General features: G+C 40.6%; 2 protein-coding genes across 2 annotated transcripts in view; both read right to left on the reverse strand.

Annotated features, from left to right (window-relative positions):
- Positions 1-4,332: 4,332 nt before the first annotated feature.
- umps (uridine monophosphate synthetase) lies at positions 4,333-10,695 on the reverse strand. Its single transcript, XM_079357876.1, has 10 exons — positions 10,442-10,695; positions 9,748-9,901; positions 8,865-8,989; positions 8,497-8,684; positions 8,311-8,405; positions 7,356-7,516; positions 7,151-7,268; positions 6,308-6,483; positions 6,110-6,224; positions 4,333-5,752 (listed from the first exon to the last, which is right to left on the reverse strand). Exons 1-10 carry the CDS (start codon positions 10,589-10,591, stop codon positions 5,574-5,576), a joined length of 1,461 nt encoding a protein of 486 aa, XP_079214002.1. The 5' UTR covers positions 10,592-10,695; the 3' UTR covers positions 4,333-5,573.
- Positions 10,696-11,161: 466 nt separating this feature from the next.
- Positions 11,162-17,839, reverse strand: part of fn1a (fibronectin 1a) — a 32,410-nt gene continuing 25,732 nt past the window's right edge. The window contains exons 36-49 of the mRNA XM_079358469.1: positions 17,746-17,833; positions 17,379-17,564; positions 17,202-17,291; positions 16,660-16,851; positions 16,461-16,550; positions 15,624-15,726; positions 15,285-15,504; positions 14,960-15,130; positions 14,739-14,877; positions 14,415-14,582; positions 13,409-13,534; positions 13,115-13,221; positions 12,819-12,938; positions 11,162-12,575 (exon numbers count right to left, since the gene is read on the reverse strand). Coding sequence (XP_079214595.1) covers positions 12,507-12,575; positions 12,819-12,938; positions 13,115-13,221; positions 13,409-13,534; positions 14,415-14,582; positions 14,739-14,877; positions 14,960-15,130; positions 15,285-15,504; positions 15,624-15,726; positions 16,461-16,550; positions 16,660-16,851; positions 17,202-17,291; positions 17,379-17,564; positions 17,746-17,833 — 1,869 coding nt within the window. The 3' untranslated portion in view covers positions 11,162-12,506. The remainder of the gene's footprint in view (positions 12,576-12,818; positions 12,939-13,114; positions 13,222-13,408; positions 13,535-14,414; positions 14,583-14,738; positions 14,878-14,959; positions 15,131-15,284; positions 15,505-15,623; positions 15,727-16,460; positions 16,551-16,659; positions 16,852-17,201; positions 17,292-17,378; positions 17,565-17,745; positions 17,834-17,839) is intronic.

Here is a 17,839-nt window from a genome sequence, read left to right on the forward strand (position 1 = left end):
ATAAAAAGATTGTCCTCATACGTGTGTTTAGATGCAGTTGTTTGTTTTTATACAGTAATGCATCTGGCCAGCTTCCTCACTGAATCCTTCACAAATTACCTTTGTGCTAAAGCTGCAGCTGGAGCTGAAGGGTGAAGCAGCATCAGGAGGAGGAGGACCAGTTGGAACAGTCCGTTTAAATGAGTGCAAGGTAACCAGGATACTGAGGAGTGAGCTTTCCCTTCATGTCGCTTTAAACAAATATTGACTAGAGCTCTAAGCAGAGGCAAATAAAGGCTCTCAGGTAAAGACTGACATGTGGGAGGGACTCTCCCATAAGGCCTCTTTTAAGGGGATGAGACCTGATGCTCACTCTTTTTTTTGTTTGTTTTTTTGAAGAAACCAGTCAGTTTGTGATAGATTCATTTTTATTTTCTCTATGTTCGTTTTTTGACGGTTTCAGTGATGGGGATTTCCCTTTAAAAGAAAGGATAGTATGTCAGATATGATGTTATGTGTGAAAAATACAACTTTTACTTGGATGACACATAGCATAACAAAGGGTGTTTGACTGTTGGGCAAAAGGATTATTTAGGATTTGCAATTTTCAATGAAGCCGGCAAGTATTGGCTAAAATGTACTTTATACAACTGTTCCATGTTTAAGCACTTTGTCTTCAACCTTTATAGAAATGTTTCTTTCCAATAATTGATTAAGCAGACAAGCAGCATTTATGACATTTTAAAACTTGATGTATTTTTGAGATAAATAGCACAGCAGCAACAGTGGCATTGGTTGTGTCCTTTACATTAGGACACTGTATAAAATAAAAAGGCTGATCAACTCTCAAACATGAGGAACAATAAAAAGTGGCTGAATGCTGCATCATAGCATCCAGATGACAGATGGTCCATATCAGATGTCTGGTGTGTGTAAGTGGTTAATGTTTAGTTAATGATTAACATAACCTCCCATTAAGCCCATCTCTGTGCTCCCTGTTGCCTGCCTGAGGCCTCGGCTTGTGACGTAGGAAATGGACAGTAATGAATAGGCCCCCAGTGGAAAACACACGCTGTCATCGTGAATGGACCATCGGGAAAACGGTGATCAAATAAGAGCCGAATGGAGATACGAAGATTATCATCCCCATAGTTGTAAATGTCAACCTTTTTAGATATGGTATCATGCGGGGAGGGGGGCGGGGGGTGCCGTCTACCACTGGAGAAAAATAAACGGAAAAAGGCCATCAGATGGACACTTACACCATCAATGAGAGGTTATCAGCAGTTACACGGTCTCATTTGCAGCCTTGTTTGTGACCTGAACATGCAGGTGTGTCTGCTTAAACAAGTATGTTTAAATGACCATATGGATTCATGTGAGATCAGGATTCATTACATTTCTTTTTAAGTGCAGTGAAACAAAAACATGTTTTAGATGTAGGATGGATCTAAACGTGTGACTTTTAAGCCTCGGTTGCAAATTCAATCAACAAAATCTGCTTGCTATAACAGTTTCTTTCATTTTATTTCTTTAAACAAAATCACAAGTTTATTTTTTTTAAACTAACAATCAGATTTTTCACTGAGAAAACATTTCTTTTCTTTGCCATCCTTTAGGTGAACAAAGTGAATTCAGTATTCAGAACCGACAGGTTGTACAAGGCTGACGTGACTTTCTTCCGTGCACGACCTGCAGCCACCTGTATGCAAATGAGGCAATAGCCAACAACCAACTCAGCACACCTGGTGCTTCGGTTAGTAAAACTTTGTTGTTACTAAGTCGTTTAGGTGGAGCAGTAATCCAGGCTTTATGTCTTCATGCTTTTATCAATAATATTCATTGGCCCTCTTGCGCTGCAGAAACGCAGCAACATGAGGCCTTCCAATTTGGTGCCCATAACTTGAGTAGCCTACATTTTAAATAACTCAACCAAAATGAATTCAACATAATTAGTCTGAACTGAAGATTGGCCATAGCAGGAACAATGATGCGACAGTCAATCTCCAGAGACGAAAAATCAACTGTCGTGTCTTTTCAAGTTGTCAACCCGTACCTGCATAACGCGAGCCGAACGAACAAAACTTCATCTTCAGGTATTGTGCGTGAGGCTCAACGTGAAGCAAATACAGACATGAAAAAGTCACAAAAAGTCAGAGGATGATCCTGGGAGGCAGTAAGCGCGTAACAGCTGGTTCCTCTGTTGTCAGATTACCTTCGGAGGGAGGTACAACAAGTTTAAACACAGAAATTTGACACAACTGCAAAAAGAGAAAAGTCTAAGTTAAGAGTATAAAAACATGAGGAAAAAAAAGAGCAGCCATCAGGCTTACCTTAAAAAGCGAAGTGTTAGAGGACAAAATGCGCATGCGTGGGCAGGTTTGGCTCACCTTTTACGCACACTGAATGTGTGCCGTTTGTGACAGGTATACACCTTTTATACCTCTAGATGCTCTCTCTCTGTCTCCCCCTCTTTCTCCACCCCTCATGTCTCTATCTGCACGCCTCATGGAGGAAAAGGACAGAGAGGATCCTCAGGCGAGCACAGACACCTGTCGCACGGTGCGTTGCTCTGATCCAATATTGACATAAAGGGGGAGGGGTGTGCTCGGGGCACACACACACACACACACACACACGCACACACACGAAGTGAATTATCCAACGCTTTTACTCCATCCAGAATGCCCTCCCTCCTCCTCCTCTCCTCCTGTGTGCCAGGCAACGTGTTTTACCTTTGTGCCTGCGAAGATCTGTTAAAGGGCGCATTGAAACGTCGCTACCTGCCGACTCGATTTATCCCATTGAGCGCCCGTTCGAGCATCATTTCCATATCATATGCCTTGCAAATGATTTTCTGTTGCCCGGTTGCTCACCCGGACTAGCAACTCTGGGGGAGAAAACTCTTTAGTGAAAACTCGTGTTTTGAAGGGATATTCCTGACCTTACACTAAAGGAACAATCAATACCAGACCAAGAGACAGAATATATCTGTCTACGTATCCAATATAAAAGCATGCGTTTCCACAGTTAACCAGGATCATGACTTTTTAAGATTTCCAAGTGACAGGTTTTTGAGGAGGATTTTAGTGATGGGTTTGAATAGTGAATAAATGCAAGTCCCCAAATGCATGCATTAAGAATCGATGAAGGTGTTTCATACAACATGAGCAAGTCAAATCAGCCAATTACAGGCTCTGTTGCTGAGATATGGGTTGAACCCGTTTTGTTTCAAACTTACCGCAGCCTTAAATAAAAGAAATGGCCTACTCCTCCAAGTTTATTCATGAGGTGTGTGTAGTCTTTGTGTAGTCTGCGTGGTGTCTGTGATGATGTTGTCGGGTTTAGGTTAGGCTCCAGAAAGACAGGAAACGTTTGTCAAAAAAGGAAAGTATGCAGTTTGACAGAATAGAGAACAGTCAAGAGAGGCCTTTAAACATTTAGTAGGCCTACACTTGCATGAAGGGTTTAAAATGGACTATTATGATTGACTAATTGTCAGTAGCCCATTTAACATCTTTTTACTATTTGTGTCCCATTTGCACTCTCAGGTTCCCGTTATGAAAGAGCAGGACATGACAATACCATTTGATTCTTGTCGTTTATTGTTGAACGCAGTACAACCATTTACCTTATTCCTATAAATACTGTATTTTGTTATAGTTAATGAACAAATAATTTGAACGCTTAAATCGTGAAACTGATAACAAAGCCGCACCCTATTAACAAAGCAAATCAATACTATATCAATGGTCAACGTTTATTTTGTAAACAATCAATACATATTCGAACTGCTACTATAAATTTGCAACTGAGTATTTTAATATTTGATAAATGATTCATTCAAATGTTGTGCTACAAATTCAGACAATGCGCAGAGGCTAAAACGGTTATATTCAGCAAAACGTGCAGCACATTCAGAAACATGAGCAAAAGTCCAGAAAAAAATCCAACTGCAGAAACGAGATGCAAATGAAATAAAGCATCAAAGAGCTAAAACAACAGTTTTAACAGCAACGGTGCTGCAGAAAGGCACATGTGACGCAAATAGCCAAATCCCTGCATTCAGACAAAGACTACAAATCAACTCTTCAACTTTATCGTTAACTTAAATAAACGTGATCAGGTTACTGTTTTTAAATCTCACAGTACACTTTAACTGTTACTTTATCAAAATGTGTTCAGTTCTAATATGGAAACAGGAAACAATCTGAAAAGGAAGAATAGAAGGGAATATGAAATGAAAAAAATAAACCATTTCTAGAACAGTATTCAGGGTTTGCATAACAAGTGCCCACATACATAAAACTAAAGCAATTCACAAAAAAGTAAAAACACAAAAATATACAATAGTGTAATATACAAGATTTATTGAAATACTTTTGGTCTTTTGACAAAAAACATTTCATTTCTTCAATATACTGTAGATGAAAAGCAAATGGAAGGAAAAAGCCAAATGAGGTTCCTGTGAGAGAACACTCTTCCTATTCATCCATCAAACCAGGAAGCACAAATCCCTGATTAAAACCATGACACCATTGCAGTTCCTGTTTTCCAGCAGTAACAACAAAACGATCATGGCTCCAGGAAACACTGTTTACTTCGGACTATTTCTTCAGGGAGGTGACACAAGCTGAAGGTGTCTTTATTTAAACAAAACTCCTTTAAAGCGGAGAACAACCTGTAGCTGGGCTCAGCAGTATCACTGAGCATTTCACATTGACTGTGTGCAGAAATCCCTCTAGACTGCTTTTCTTTTTAGCAACACGTTTAAACAATATGGACGGCACACGTCAGACTAAAGAAAGACAACTGTGAAATGCACAGCTGCAAACCTAAAAGACTCACTGATCACTAGAACGCACAGTCAACAGCTGTTGAGAAAAAAAAAAAAAAAGCCAGATCCCTGTTCAGGATGGTTGACAGTTTTTGCTTTCAGGACAAATTTGCTTTCAGGACTTCTAATCAATCAGGAGAGTCAAAAGCCATCCTTTATTGTTGACCTTAAGTCCCATTTGTTAACTGAAAAATACCATGCATTTAAAAAACTACAAAAAAAAAAAAAATCTGCCATAACCCCTCATGTGTGCCACAGATCGTGATCTAACATTTCAGAAAATATACAAAAGCACCTATAGAAATGGTAGAAAACACCTTAAAAATTCACCTTAAACCAGCAACTCCGCAGATGACAATCACATCTTTATTAATGGGGAATTCTGTATGGTTTAATCTAGACAAGGATTCAACTCTGAAATACTTAAAACTCCTCAGCATACTCAGAGGCACCACAGTGGTGACCTTGAGGTTTATTCATTGATGTAATTCAGGAGGGAATCATTAGAATAAAGCAGCATATTAACAGGACAGAATTAAAAGTTGTAAACCGCAAAATGTCTGATCCCCACGAAAGCCCATACAAATGTTACTCAACTGTGTGATAACAGACATACGTTAATATGTATACTACGCCCACTGGCTTTTCTCAAAACTGTAACAAAGACAGTTTGACAGTTTTGTTTTCACAGAGGTCCTTGTTTGTATCACTGAGAGAATGAATAAGAAATTCGATGGGACGACCACAGAACTCCCTCCTATTGTGCAGCTCTGCTCAGTCTTTTGGTGTAAGCCTCCCAGCCTGACATTCTGTATGACTCAGCTGCGTTCAGCCTATCAGGGGCCTCCAGGATACCTCGACCAACAATGATGACATCAGAACCCTTGTTGTAAAGGACGTCCTCTGGAGTGGTGTACTGCTGGCCCAGCGTGTCACCTATAAGAGGAGTGCAGACGGAGAAAGGGAGGACAGCAGGCACAGCATCAATATGTTGGGCAATAGCTCCACCTTGTGTTAAAGACAGATCACAATACTAAATACATAGTACATGCGTTTCCGACATTACCCTCATTTGTGATGATACAACTCTGATTTCCCCAAGTGTCCTTTTTACCTAAATTGAATTTCCTCCGGGGTCAATAAAGTATCTATCTAATTTTAAATTGAACTTTTAATAACATCTAAATGATAACATTTACTTTTAAACATAAAATAGGAACTTTCTTCAAAAAAAAGAAAAGAAAAGCAAACCATGCCCAAGAGTGGGTCTAATCAAAATTCAGTGACATGTACCTCCGGTCTGTATCTGCACCCCAGGGGTCATGTGGATGAACTCTGGCCTCTTGGAGATCTTTGAGCCACAGATAAACCCGATCACAAAGTCTGTGTGCTCCTCAGCCATCTTCAGCTGTACAAAGTGATAACAGAGATAAACAACTGTACAGTGGTGACCTCAGAGGAGGGGGTTTATAATTGTCTTTTGACTCTTACCACAGCCTCTGTGTACTCTCCTGTAGCCAGGGAGCCCTGAGAGCTCATCTGTGCTATGAGCAAGCAGCCTCGGCCCAGAGGCTTACCTACAGCGCTCAGACCCTTCACCACCCCCGGGCCGGGCACCGCATGGGCGTTCACTATGTGGGACCAAGACGAGATCTGGTACAAACCACCTGGAAGATGGGCGCATCGACACAATATTAAGTCACCATGAAGGAAACACAGATTTTTATGACTGACGTTTTACTTAATAAGCCAATCAGGAAGCAAGGTGACTGGAGCAGGAAGCACAACAAACAGCCATGACATCGACAGCAGATGAAAAGCATAACGTCAGATATGGAGGCCTAACTTGTTGGTTTGTTTGGTTTACAGCGTGTCCTGTAAAACATACAGCCATCAATCGGACATGGAAAGGAGTTGGACTGACATGGTTATTGCGATGGCTGTACGAGGTGGCTAACAGCTAGCCATTTTTAGCCTCACTGACATAACGTCACATAACATGACATGGTAAATTCTTCCTTCTCGTCGCCCGTCCTGCTGGTTTCCTCTTAAGTCAAGTTTGACGGCGTGAGATTTTGAGTTTTTGAGATGCAGTGCTGTGGCTTTGCTGAATGAGTATTTCAGCGTGTGGTGGGCTGAGCAGATGACTTGTTGCACATCACACACTTTTAAGAACAACACGAGTAAATCTGCCATGATCTGTCCTCATGTGTTGGGTCTCATTTTCAGAACCGTTTAAGTGTGTGCCAGACTTGAAGCAGTTCCAGATTTGGAATGAACGTTTTGAAAAAAAGAAATAAATACATCAATGAGAAAACATTCATATCCTCACACCTTCATACTGATGCTTGACTGTGTTCCCAATGTCAGCAAACTTGCGGTCTTCAAAGAGGATGAAGTTGTGTTTCTCAGCCAAAGCCTGCAGCTTCTGGACGAATGCCGCTGTGTAGTCCTGTTAGCAGGCGTACAGTTAGCATTAGATGATGATATTGCCCTGACAATAATGTTCACGTCATATATGGACTTGTCTCACACCCACCTCTAAGATGTCTACATGGGTTTTCAGCATGCAGATTTTGGGACCCAGAGAGTCAGCCAGCTGTAGGAGCTCCTCACTGCTGGTCACATCGGCGGACACACAAAGGTTAGACTGCTTCTCCTCCATGATGTTGAGCAGCTTTGATGCTGCAGGGTGGACATCTGTGGACAGGAGGAAGGAGGGACTAGATTAAGAGCTCGGCTTAAAAATGGAAATTCGCATTTCAAGTTGACAACGACTTAAATAAGAAAATGTGTAACACGCTTTAAAAGTCTGACTAAAATAATGATACACAACCAAAAGTGAAATGTCTGTGCTCAGACTGCAGGATAATCGGGCCGATTTGAAGTCTTCGGTGGTGTTCCCAACTGAAGGCTGAAGTAGTGTGAGTGGTAGCATAACTCAGTAACCTCTGAAGTTGTCTTAGACAAACTACGATTCATATCACACGTTTGATATTTAGGATTTAAAATGTTAAGGATTCTGTCATGAAAGGGTCAAGTGGAAGTCAGGCGTGACTACAATAATCGCGAGAGAGTAATAAGTGGAAGGCAGGTTGCAACCTGCACAGGTCAGCTGGACACATGAAATATATATGACAGTTACAATCTAACCAGCTGAACAATATGCAACCCATGTCAGCGGCTCCTCAGACATTTCTTCACCCAACGATTTGTACGTTTTTTCCTCTCTGCACAGAGCATTTTAACTCAAATTTAACTCCATTGTGTACATGAGGTCACGTGATGTGTGAATCCTAAAGTATGTGATGTGCCATTATTGTCTCTGCTTGTTAAGATTCTCCCCAATGTCTCTGATGCTACCCCATTTCAAAGTCAGTTAAGATTTGTATAGTGCCTGTAGTGAGCCTTGCTTTAGTCAGGAATGACATCATAAATCCTTCGACAGCACCATAGTAGTGCTGGTCTTTTGGAAGATTTGGACAACTAAATACCTGGTAGTTTGGCTCTGTCTCCATAGCTCAGCTCCTTCTGATCCAAACATGGCTTCTTGACAGCAGGAACACCATTCCCGTTTTCGCCCTTGTGGCTGAAAAGAGGAAGGTTGAAGATGTTTCTCGGTAGCTGTTACTGTACATTTGTGTTCAAGCACACGCTAAACCCTGACTCTCCGGCAGTACCTGAACGTGTTGTTGTCCAAGATAAACTTGCGGACGCTCTGGGCGGTTTGGGCGTCGATGCGATTAGCAGCCAGCAGCACATTGAGCAGCTTGAACATGGAGATGATTGGATGAAGTTTGATCCCCTGGGAAGCCAAATTCTCCACGCCGCCCTGCTCTCTGTCCATAAGGACGATAGCATCTGTTACCTTGAATGAACAGATAACAATCATCAAAACCACTGGGGACAGCGTTTAATGGTTGTTGTAATGAAAGCACTCCTATATTACTGTTCTAGGTCATTGCACTTAACTTAAACTTCCCTCAAGTAAACTAAATACATCCATGTTCAATCATTAATCCTGCGGTCATTCTTCTTCATACTGCACCTTCAGTCCCCCGCTGTAGAGGACTTCAGCAGTCTCCAGGATGCTGGTTCCTGTGGTCACCGTGTCCTCAATGATCAGGCATATGTCCCCCTCACGAAACGAGCCCTCCACCAGACGCTTGGTTCCTTTACAGGGTTACACAAGGACAGGACATATTATAGACACACATTTCTCTCTGCTTTAAGGCCACGGCAAAGTCATCTCCCAAACGGAGCAAAAGTTTCCCCCACAGCTGATGCACACAGACGCTTCAGTCACATATCAACAAGAGTGAAAGAGCCCACTTGGATAACTACAAATAAACAAAGACATTGTAGTTTTTAAGAAGGAACAATGGCGTCCTCTTTAGGTGGTAAAAAAAAGGGGGGGGGCAAAACAAAATTCAGCCAGTCTCACTGATGATTGGAGTAGTGGCCTGAAGTACCTTTAATTTCAAAAAGACTTTAAATCCATGGATCCAGAATCGTATTGAGTCAAAAATCGATTCTGAATCGAATCGTTACCCCGAGGACTGAAATGAAATACAATCAAGAGATGGACCTACATCTCTCCACCTAGCTGTGACATAAAGAAAAACACAATCCAACTTTTAAACATGGGACAGAGGCTGTGTTTTTTCACTTTCAACAGTGTGCAGTAAGAGGGCGTTTGCCTTTGACAGTTAAAGAGTAAACACTGGCTATATCATCACTGGAAGACTGAACCATAAGTAAACATTCAAACCCAAAGAGAGACACAGCAGTACCTTCACAATGAAGTGCACAAAGGTATAATACAATTCAGAATAAATGCATGTTTGTCATGGGGAATGAGACTTGAGTGTAAAAACAAAACTGTTTTTGTTGTTCTATGTGAGGTGAAAGCTATCCAGCCAGCCACCCACCATAGTCCTTAGCCTCCTTTCGCCTGATGAGCATGGGCAGCTCATGTCTGGAACAGATGATTGTGGCCAAAGGCAGGGCGGTGTATGGAACCCCACATACATTGTCAAATTGCAGCCCCTCCTCTTGCACGCGCTGGTAGATAAGACTTGACACCTGCAAACAAAGCAAAAAAAGAAGGCTAATGTTGTGATTTGGCAGTGGAGTTTGTCATGTACATGATGGTCTCTATTCTTTTGTGGCTGTGGAGTGAAGCATTTTTTATGTAACATCTCTGATCATGTTTAAACTGTTCAATGTTGTTGAAACTGGGTCAAAGCATGTGTTAGCCTGTTGAAAGTTTAGAAGGTGAAAGTACTACATTAAATGTGGATTACTGTAACTACTGGTATGTTACCACTACGTAACAGAGGGCGTCTCAAACGTCGAGACGATAGTGTCCATGTTTTCCCTGACTAGTCAATAGCTGCAAGATTAGTGAAAGAGCTATTCTTGACAAAAGTCAATCATGTTGCTGAGGTTGTTAAAAAGAAACACCCACGTGCACTAGGATAAATGATTTGAGGAGCCTTACATGAAAACGAAATTGTTCACACTGTACATCTTATTATTGTACTAGCAGTCTACAACATACATAGACTCATTATATCTTGAGAAGTTCACGCTGTGCCCCAGTTAACAACAGCACGTGCTGACCTGGTTCATGAGGAGCGGGTGGGACACGAGGACTCTCAGGTCGATGTAAATGGGTGTTATCATGCCGCTCTTCAGTTTGTACTCTCCAAACTTCACCGCGTTCACATCGTGCAGCTTCAGGATTAAAGTGTCAATTGAATCGTTTTCCATCTTCTCGCGTGTCCGGGAGATATAGCAGCACTTCTCTCTAACTTCTTTCTCACTCTGTACGTCCTCAGCTGCAGAAACAAAAACACTTCCGTTTCGAGTTTTTCAAAATAAAAACTTTGAAAATACACATTACTGGTAACACTAAAAAGTATTTAGACTTTTTTTGTATTTTTTTTTTTTTACAAAGAAAGACAGTAAACTGTGACTTACGGTCTTTTAATTATTATTTATGTATGGAACGTTTCAAAAACAATTTTCCTGAATTTTATTCTGAAATAACAATGCGTTGACCGAAAATATTGCCATCAGAATTTATTTTAGGATTTCCTGTTGTTTCTGATTTACTTTTCAGAATAAAAGCGTATAGCTTTCACCAGTGCCTTTCACATATTGAGGGCTTGTAATATTTACAGTATACGCCGAAAAGCATCATTCATATAATACACCAAATTCCAGTTGCCATTAGTAAGAATAATCGGGGATCCAAAGTCTCAATGATGAAACAGGGTCAAAGCATGGTCAAAACATTAATAAACTTCATTTTTAAAAACAGACAACGTTTTGTTTTTTGTTTTTTTTTGTAGTTTATTATAAAGATTCAGTCCACAGTAGTTCCGATTTTGGCAACAATATAAAAACAAGTGAATCAAAAAATAAAGTGTACACCCCAAAAAGCATTGAACAAATGCCTGAATAAAAAGGGATAAATAAAGGAATTGAAAAAAAAAAAAAAACCTACAAACATTTACCTTTAAAATGCATTTCACTTTGAAAAAATTGTGACGTGTCTTTTGGTCAGGCAGCTTCTTCTTAAACAGGAACTAAAACTTAAAAAAAAAATACAATTCAGATAATCACATCTACATGGTGAATTCAGGTGCCTGTGCTATTATACTAGCAAGACTAGTTTTAATTCTTACTTTTAGCCAACAGTGCTCATATTTGTTTCAGAAAAGATTGTTTTATTCGGATTAAAAAGAAATAATGGTCCACTGGTCTGTTTTTATAGATACAGCAAGGCGCTTGCTATGGAGAAACATACAAGGCAATAACTGCATTTTACAGCTTTTACAACTGTATTCCTGCATTTCAATGACAATGATATTTTATTCTGACAGTTTAGATGAGTAAGTCAAGCTGCGACAAAGTCAGTCAGTTAAACCTGTTTTGGAAACAAGGGAAATAATGCATGGCTTAAGAATTCCTTTACATAAACCAACATTGTCCTGCATTCATGCATTACCTAAAAGCTTTTTTACTACATGTAAAAGAAACAGTGAAAGACATCATCATGGCAAATGTAACAAATATTGCTACAATTATTTTTCAGGGAACAGAATGACATAAAAGCAGAAATACTTTGAGTGGTGTTTTGGTTGTAAAATGAGAATTGTCTTGGAATGTTTAAATTATGAATGAGTCACATTTCAACAGTAACAATACACAACAATACTGGCAGGTGATAAAGCAGCAGGATTTGTCCTCTGACAGTTGATGTCAAAAATGGATTGGATGTGTTTACTGAAGAATAATGGATCAGAGCTAAATAGAAAGCATGACAGATATTGGATAAGGCACAGAGGCTGGTGTATGAAAGTTTGAATAAATGACCAGTGTGAAGATTCTGTCACCATCTAGTGGTGAGGTTGCAGATTGCAATCCACTTGTACCTTTTCCACTCATGTTACCCTTCAAAGAATGTTGGAGAAATACTGTGGCCATGAGTTTATAGATGCCCATTAATCTCACACACTGGTCCTAAGGCACTTAATTTTGATGAGGGTAAAGCCTTCAAGGCACACATCTGATAGAGATCTCTTCTTTTAATGAAAACAGAAGGTTTCCTTCTTGAAGTGGTAGCAATGCTGTTAAAAACTTTACTTTCATCTTTCTTCACACACACGCTCCTTCTTCTTTACTCTGAGGGAATCTGGGCATCTGCAAGCAGCTCCGGCCTCAAACATTCAATCGGACACTGAATGTTCTGCAGAGAGAAGAGGGGAAGAGATTAATATGTGGGGAACTGTCAGGTTAGTAGCCATAAAAACAACACCGCGATGACTTGACAAGACAAGTGTTTAAGGAACATTGGAGAGAAATGCAAATAGTATGAGCATTTAAACATTAAAAGGTGTTCCTACCTTTTACTAAACAGAAAAAATAATGTATTTGTCTTGTTTGTTTTGGAGCAAGAAATTAGAAGTAAAAGTTCTTGTGAGATACTGACCAGTTTGCGCAGAGCATTTTCTCTGTACCGGTCAAATACATCAGAACTGACCGGATGAAGGAGGTCAGCCTCTACATCTGTGAGAACTCCGGGCCTTCTGCAGTTCTCACAACGCCAGCCCTAAAGAGTAGGAGAAAGAGATTAAAAGACACATACTAACAAGCAGTCTAATCACAAGGTTTCGTTTATGGAACTACAGATCTGAGTTCATGCAAAAACACAGAGAAAAGGGCCCTCAGAGATTTAGTGTAGCATTATCAATGAAAAAAAACACATCTTAGGTTTGTGTTACACACCTGTTGTCCTCCATAGCAGGTACATGTACATATGGCGCCCAGGTATTCCTTCTGCCACTGGTTCCCCACCTGGTACATTTTCCCATCGTCATAACATGTTGACTCATCTGAAAGAGGTTGAGTTACATCATTTTCCATTATGTCATATATTCTTATTTCATAACAGAATTGATACTTATTAACACACTACAGACTAATCCCAAAAAATCAAAATCAACCTGTGTCACATTGCAGTAGGCCTGCAGTCTGCGTACTGGTCTCGTTGTGCATGTGGGTGTACCAGTCAGTACTTACGGGGTTCACATTTGAATTCTCCCTTGCCATTGCCCAGGCAGGTGCAGCTCATCATGTGACCGTTCTCAGCTTGGCGATCCCACTTCTCACCGATACGATAGTTATTACCGTTGTCATGACACCATTCTGAAGGAGGGAGGGGAGGGCAAAAGAGAATGCAAAGACAGCAAGGAGAAAAGGAACAAACCAGGGGAGAACAAAGTGTGAGCAGAATAAGAGTAGAGAGGTTGAGAGATTTAACAGTGAACCATTAGTGAAGGTAGAGAGGAGATCTTCTTTTGCAAAATATATTATTAAGTACATCAACATCACATCCTGATTACATCCTTGTGATAAGTCGTGGCTGGGTGAATATGAAATCATTTAAACATTGGCCTAATGGGGACAATACAAAGACTAGGACAGTGAAATAACTTTGAACCTGAGGCAAATTAGCACAGAGTTCAGTTTCTGGTATTGCCTTGTTACCTGTATGGGCAATACAAATAACTGAGACTGGTGAAAGCTAGTTCGCTTAGTCTGGCTGTGCATTGCTGTTTGCTGCAATGTAAGAGAGACAGAGCTAAGAGACTAACATGGGCAGAAAAACAGACATCTCAGTTCAATTATGAATACGTGTGTAATAAAACTAAAATCATAGAGATCAAACTAAAATTATAGCACAGACAACTTTGGTTCAACTTTTTTTTCTCTTTAACTGTTAATGATCCACTTATTATTTCCGAGGCCGCCCATGCCAGTAATGTCTTTACTCTGATTTGCTGCACATAGAACACACACTTCATAATTCTATGGCTTTAAAATGCCGCAAGGGAATTTATAATGATTTTAATGAACAATGTTTTCATTTTTGTGGTCAACATAACTCCAATAAGTCTTTAAATTTCATGTGCTTCTGGCACATTCTGCTCCTATAAATTCCTCTTTAGATTAATCACATAGAATTATCTATCTAATTCCATGGTGAATGCAAAGCATGCTGGGATGGTGTTAATAAGCCACTCACTGGATGAATCACACCTAAAATGGCCACTGCCCAGGCCCAGGCAGCGGCACCACAGCTTGAAGCCTGTCTCAGACATGCGCTCCCACTCGGAGCCCACCTCGTGGTAGGTTTGTGTGAATGTGTCGAAACACACATCCTGGCCGGTTGTAATGGGGATGTCACCTGGAACTAAGGGAGGGGAGAAATGAAAATGTTTAACATAGAGCCAATGGTTGTTGGTAATGCTGTACTAACAAGAGAACATGTTGCAGATTTCTAGTATTAGTGTGTCTACATATGATACAATTCAAAGCATTTTAAAGTAGTAAGTGGCTGCTACTGTACCGGCATTGCCGACTGTTACGACTTCTTCCAAAACCTTCTCTTTAGCCGTGCCCCTCATGGCCTCTACAACAACATTATAGGAAGCTCCAGATGTCAATCCAATGAGCGTTGCACTGTTAGAGGTGCCAGGAAGACGCATCTTTATGGAGAAAGAGAAAGTTAGTGAGCGTTCCTCCCATTTATAGTACTCACAATGTGTGTGCAGCCATGCATGTGTATACCTGGAAGCCCCCCTCCTCCAGGTGTGTGATAGGATTACAGGACACCTCATACTCTGAGGTCTGAGGAATGGGTTGCCATGAGATGGTTGTGACAGTCTGTGCTTCTTGGGGCATGTCTGTTTCGTTGTCAGGGAAACCAAATGCAAGACCTGGTAGAGGACCCTCGCTCACCTACAGATTTAAATCATACAGCATAGAGAAAACCCTTATAAATTGAACACTATATACTTTTAGTATTACAGAATCAACAACTTATTTATCAGAAGCTGTTAAGCGCATGTTCAATGTTTACATTAGGTCTCTTAACAATACAAAGGACACACACCTTGACCAATGGTACTCTGTTTCCATCAGGCCCTGCTACAGGAATATAGATGAGGGGTTCCCTGAGAGTTGGTCTCTGGCCCTCTTTGGGTCCACTGTAGGCGCCGTTGATTCCATTATTGGGGCCCAGGCTCTGGTACTCTGTGTAGATGTGTTGACCCTGTTGTCCCGGTTGGTTCTGGCCACTGGTACCAGCCAAGTGAACTTGGTTCGAGTCAAAACTGGTAACAGAAAGAGAAAGGGATGGAGGAAAAAGAAGAATGATTTATACCAAATGCAAAGTCAATAGAAAAAAGGTGGATGAACTTCTTCATAATTCTAGTTTAATGCTGATTCTTACATTTTGTCATTGAAGGACTCAGGAACATCCAAGATGTCAGTGCTAGGTCTGTGAGGAACTGGAAGCTCTGGCAGCTTTGGAACCAATAGATCTGTAGCTGGCTCTGACAAAACACAAGTGTGCTCACTGTTAGACGCAAGCAAGGCAAAGCAAACGTACACAACCTAGAGTGGAAATATAATTACATAAATACAAGTTAGCTAAGTTTCCATTGTGCTCCTCAAAACCTCTCAACATGCCCATCCCTTTCCCTATGTTCTATTTTATTCTGCAAAGGAAAAAAAAATCAATGGTAACAGAGAAAATGTTTTTTTAAGGCAATAGTGCATCATTTAAATCCATACAAATGATCGAATTTAATCAAGTCTATTAAAATGGGTCTGATCAAAAAAGTGGATTTGTTCTAAATAGTCCAATGGCTCGTGTTAACTGACATTGCCATTAAGAAACGCATCATTTGTGGTTTTAGATTCCAGTAGTTTAAGTGCTACCCATGATGGTTACCCAACTCAATGAGGGCCTTCCCACATTTTAACATCAGTGTTAGTATGAGGAGGGCTTTATGTTTGAACTCCTCTTGGTTATGCAGCAGCCAGCAGAGGGCAGCAGAGATCAGTCCCAAACTTTATGTAGTAAATTGGACTTGAGATTTTTAAAGCTAAAAAGGATAAAAGCTAAAAAAAAAAAAAAAATGTCAAGGTCCGGTTTCTCCAAAGTGTCTTCTGACATTGTTTTAATTCTATATTCTGAATAACTGAACACAAATAAAGTCAAAGTTAAAAATCTGAAGTTTTCACAAGTGATTCATCTGTAAATGTGGATAACAGGTGTACTTACGTGTTCTGGCTTTGCCTACAAGAGGTGTGCTTCTCAAGGAATTCTGCAGGGCAACGATCTTAATGATGTACTCTGTTCCCGGTTTCAAACCTTTAACAGCACACACCACATTTTCATTGTGAATATTTATATTTTGACACATTTTCTAAAACATATATTCATCTGTGCACAGCTTATCTCAAGCTTTGATTGGACTCACCATTAACAATGGCGTAGCTCTGGCCTGCATGGGGTCGAGGTATCAGTTCACGAGGCAGCCCTCCGGCCTCTTCATAGGTGACATAATACCCTGTAACTCCTGGACTGCGTGAAGGCTCCCAGGTGAAAGAAATGCTACTCGGGTTCAAGGAGGTGAAACGGATATCGGTGGGAGGGATGACCACTGGTTTGGCTGAAAGAGACAGGCAATTCAGAAGGTGCTCAAAAGTCAAATACTGTAAATGCAAATTGTTTTAAGCTGCATTTCTGATGAGGAAAAAAACCTGTAATCATTCCAGCTACAGCTAACAGTAAAGCATTCTATAACACCTACAACAAACTCAAACACTGGTCTGTTTGTATTGAATTCTGTCAGTTTAGCATGATGTAAGGGGATAAAAAAATACATGTTCACTTATACATTATTTAATTCATTAAATTACATTTAAATCTACATTTATATCTATAACTGCACACTTCATGATGTCCTGCTCTTGTTATGTTTATCTCCAGACTGACACAGCGGAACAGATGTTTGGTTACCTGTGGTGGCAGTGAGTGTGAAAGGTGCACTGCGTCCATTGCCTTTCAGTGTATAGATGGTGATCTTGTAATTAGTGCCTGGCTCCAAACCTTTAATGAAGACAGTCACGGATGTTGTTAAAAAGAGAATCTGATGCTGTGATTTTTTTAAGTTTGCCCATTCTCATGTGTTTGTACCTGTAATAGCAAATGAGCGTGAGTCAGGGCCGATGGTCTTCTGAATGGGTATGTAGTCGGGAGAGGAAGAAGTGGGCGTGGCCTCAATCAGGAAGCCAGAGATGGTTTCGATCTTGCATCGCCAAGTCAGGGTGATGGAAGAGTCATTGACGTCTGAGATACGAACGCGACGAGGAGGACTGATGTCTGGAGGTAAATTTTGAAGGATAGAATATAAGGAAGAGAAGAAAAAAAACAAGCCATTAAACTTTAAAGGTTGGATGAACGCATAATGACTTTTTCCAAACACAAGAACTGCCTCTAAAAGTGTAACTGTCTGTGTTTCACGCATCAAAACAAAGCAATCTAATGGTTTTCAGAGACTCACTCTCCAGGGTAGTGACCTCTCCTTGGACTGGCCTGCTGGTTAGAGAGTTCTTCAAGGCGTAAACATGGACTTCATAGTTAGTTGCAACCTTTGA

This window comes from Symphodus melops (assembly GCF_947650265.1).
Source record: "Symphodus melops genome assembly, chromosome: 12".
Taxonomy (NCBI): domain Eukaryota; kingdom Metazoa; phylum Chordata; class Actinopteri; order Labriformes; family Labridae; genus Symphodus; species Symphodus melops.

Coding starts and splice junctions, on each gene's coding strand:
- umps (XM_079357876.1), bottom strand. CDS start 10,591: ATGGAAAACGATTCAATTGACACTTTAATCCTGAAGCTGCACGATGTG. Junction 8,406..8,496: donor TTGGACAACAACACGTTCAG/GTACTGCCGGAG, acceptor TCCTCTTTTCAG/CCACAAGGGCGAAAACGGGA. Junction 6,225..6,307: donor GAGAGTACACAGAGGCTGTG/GTAAGAGTCAAA, acceptor CACTTTGTACAG/CTGAAGATGGCTGAGGAGCA.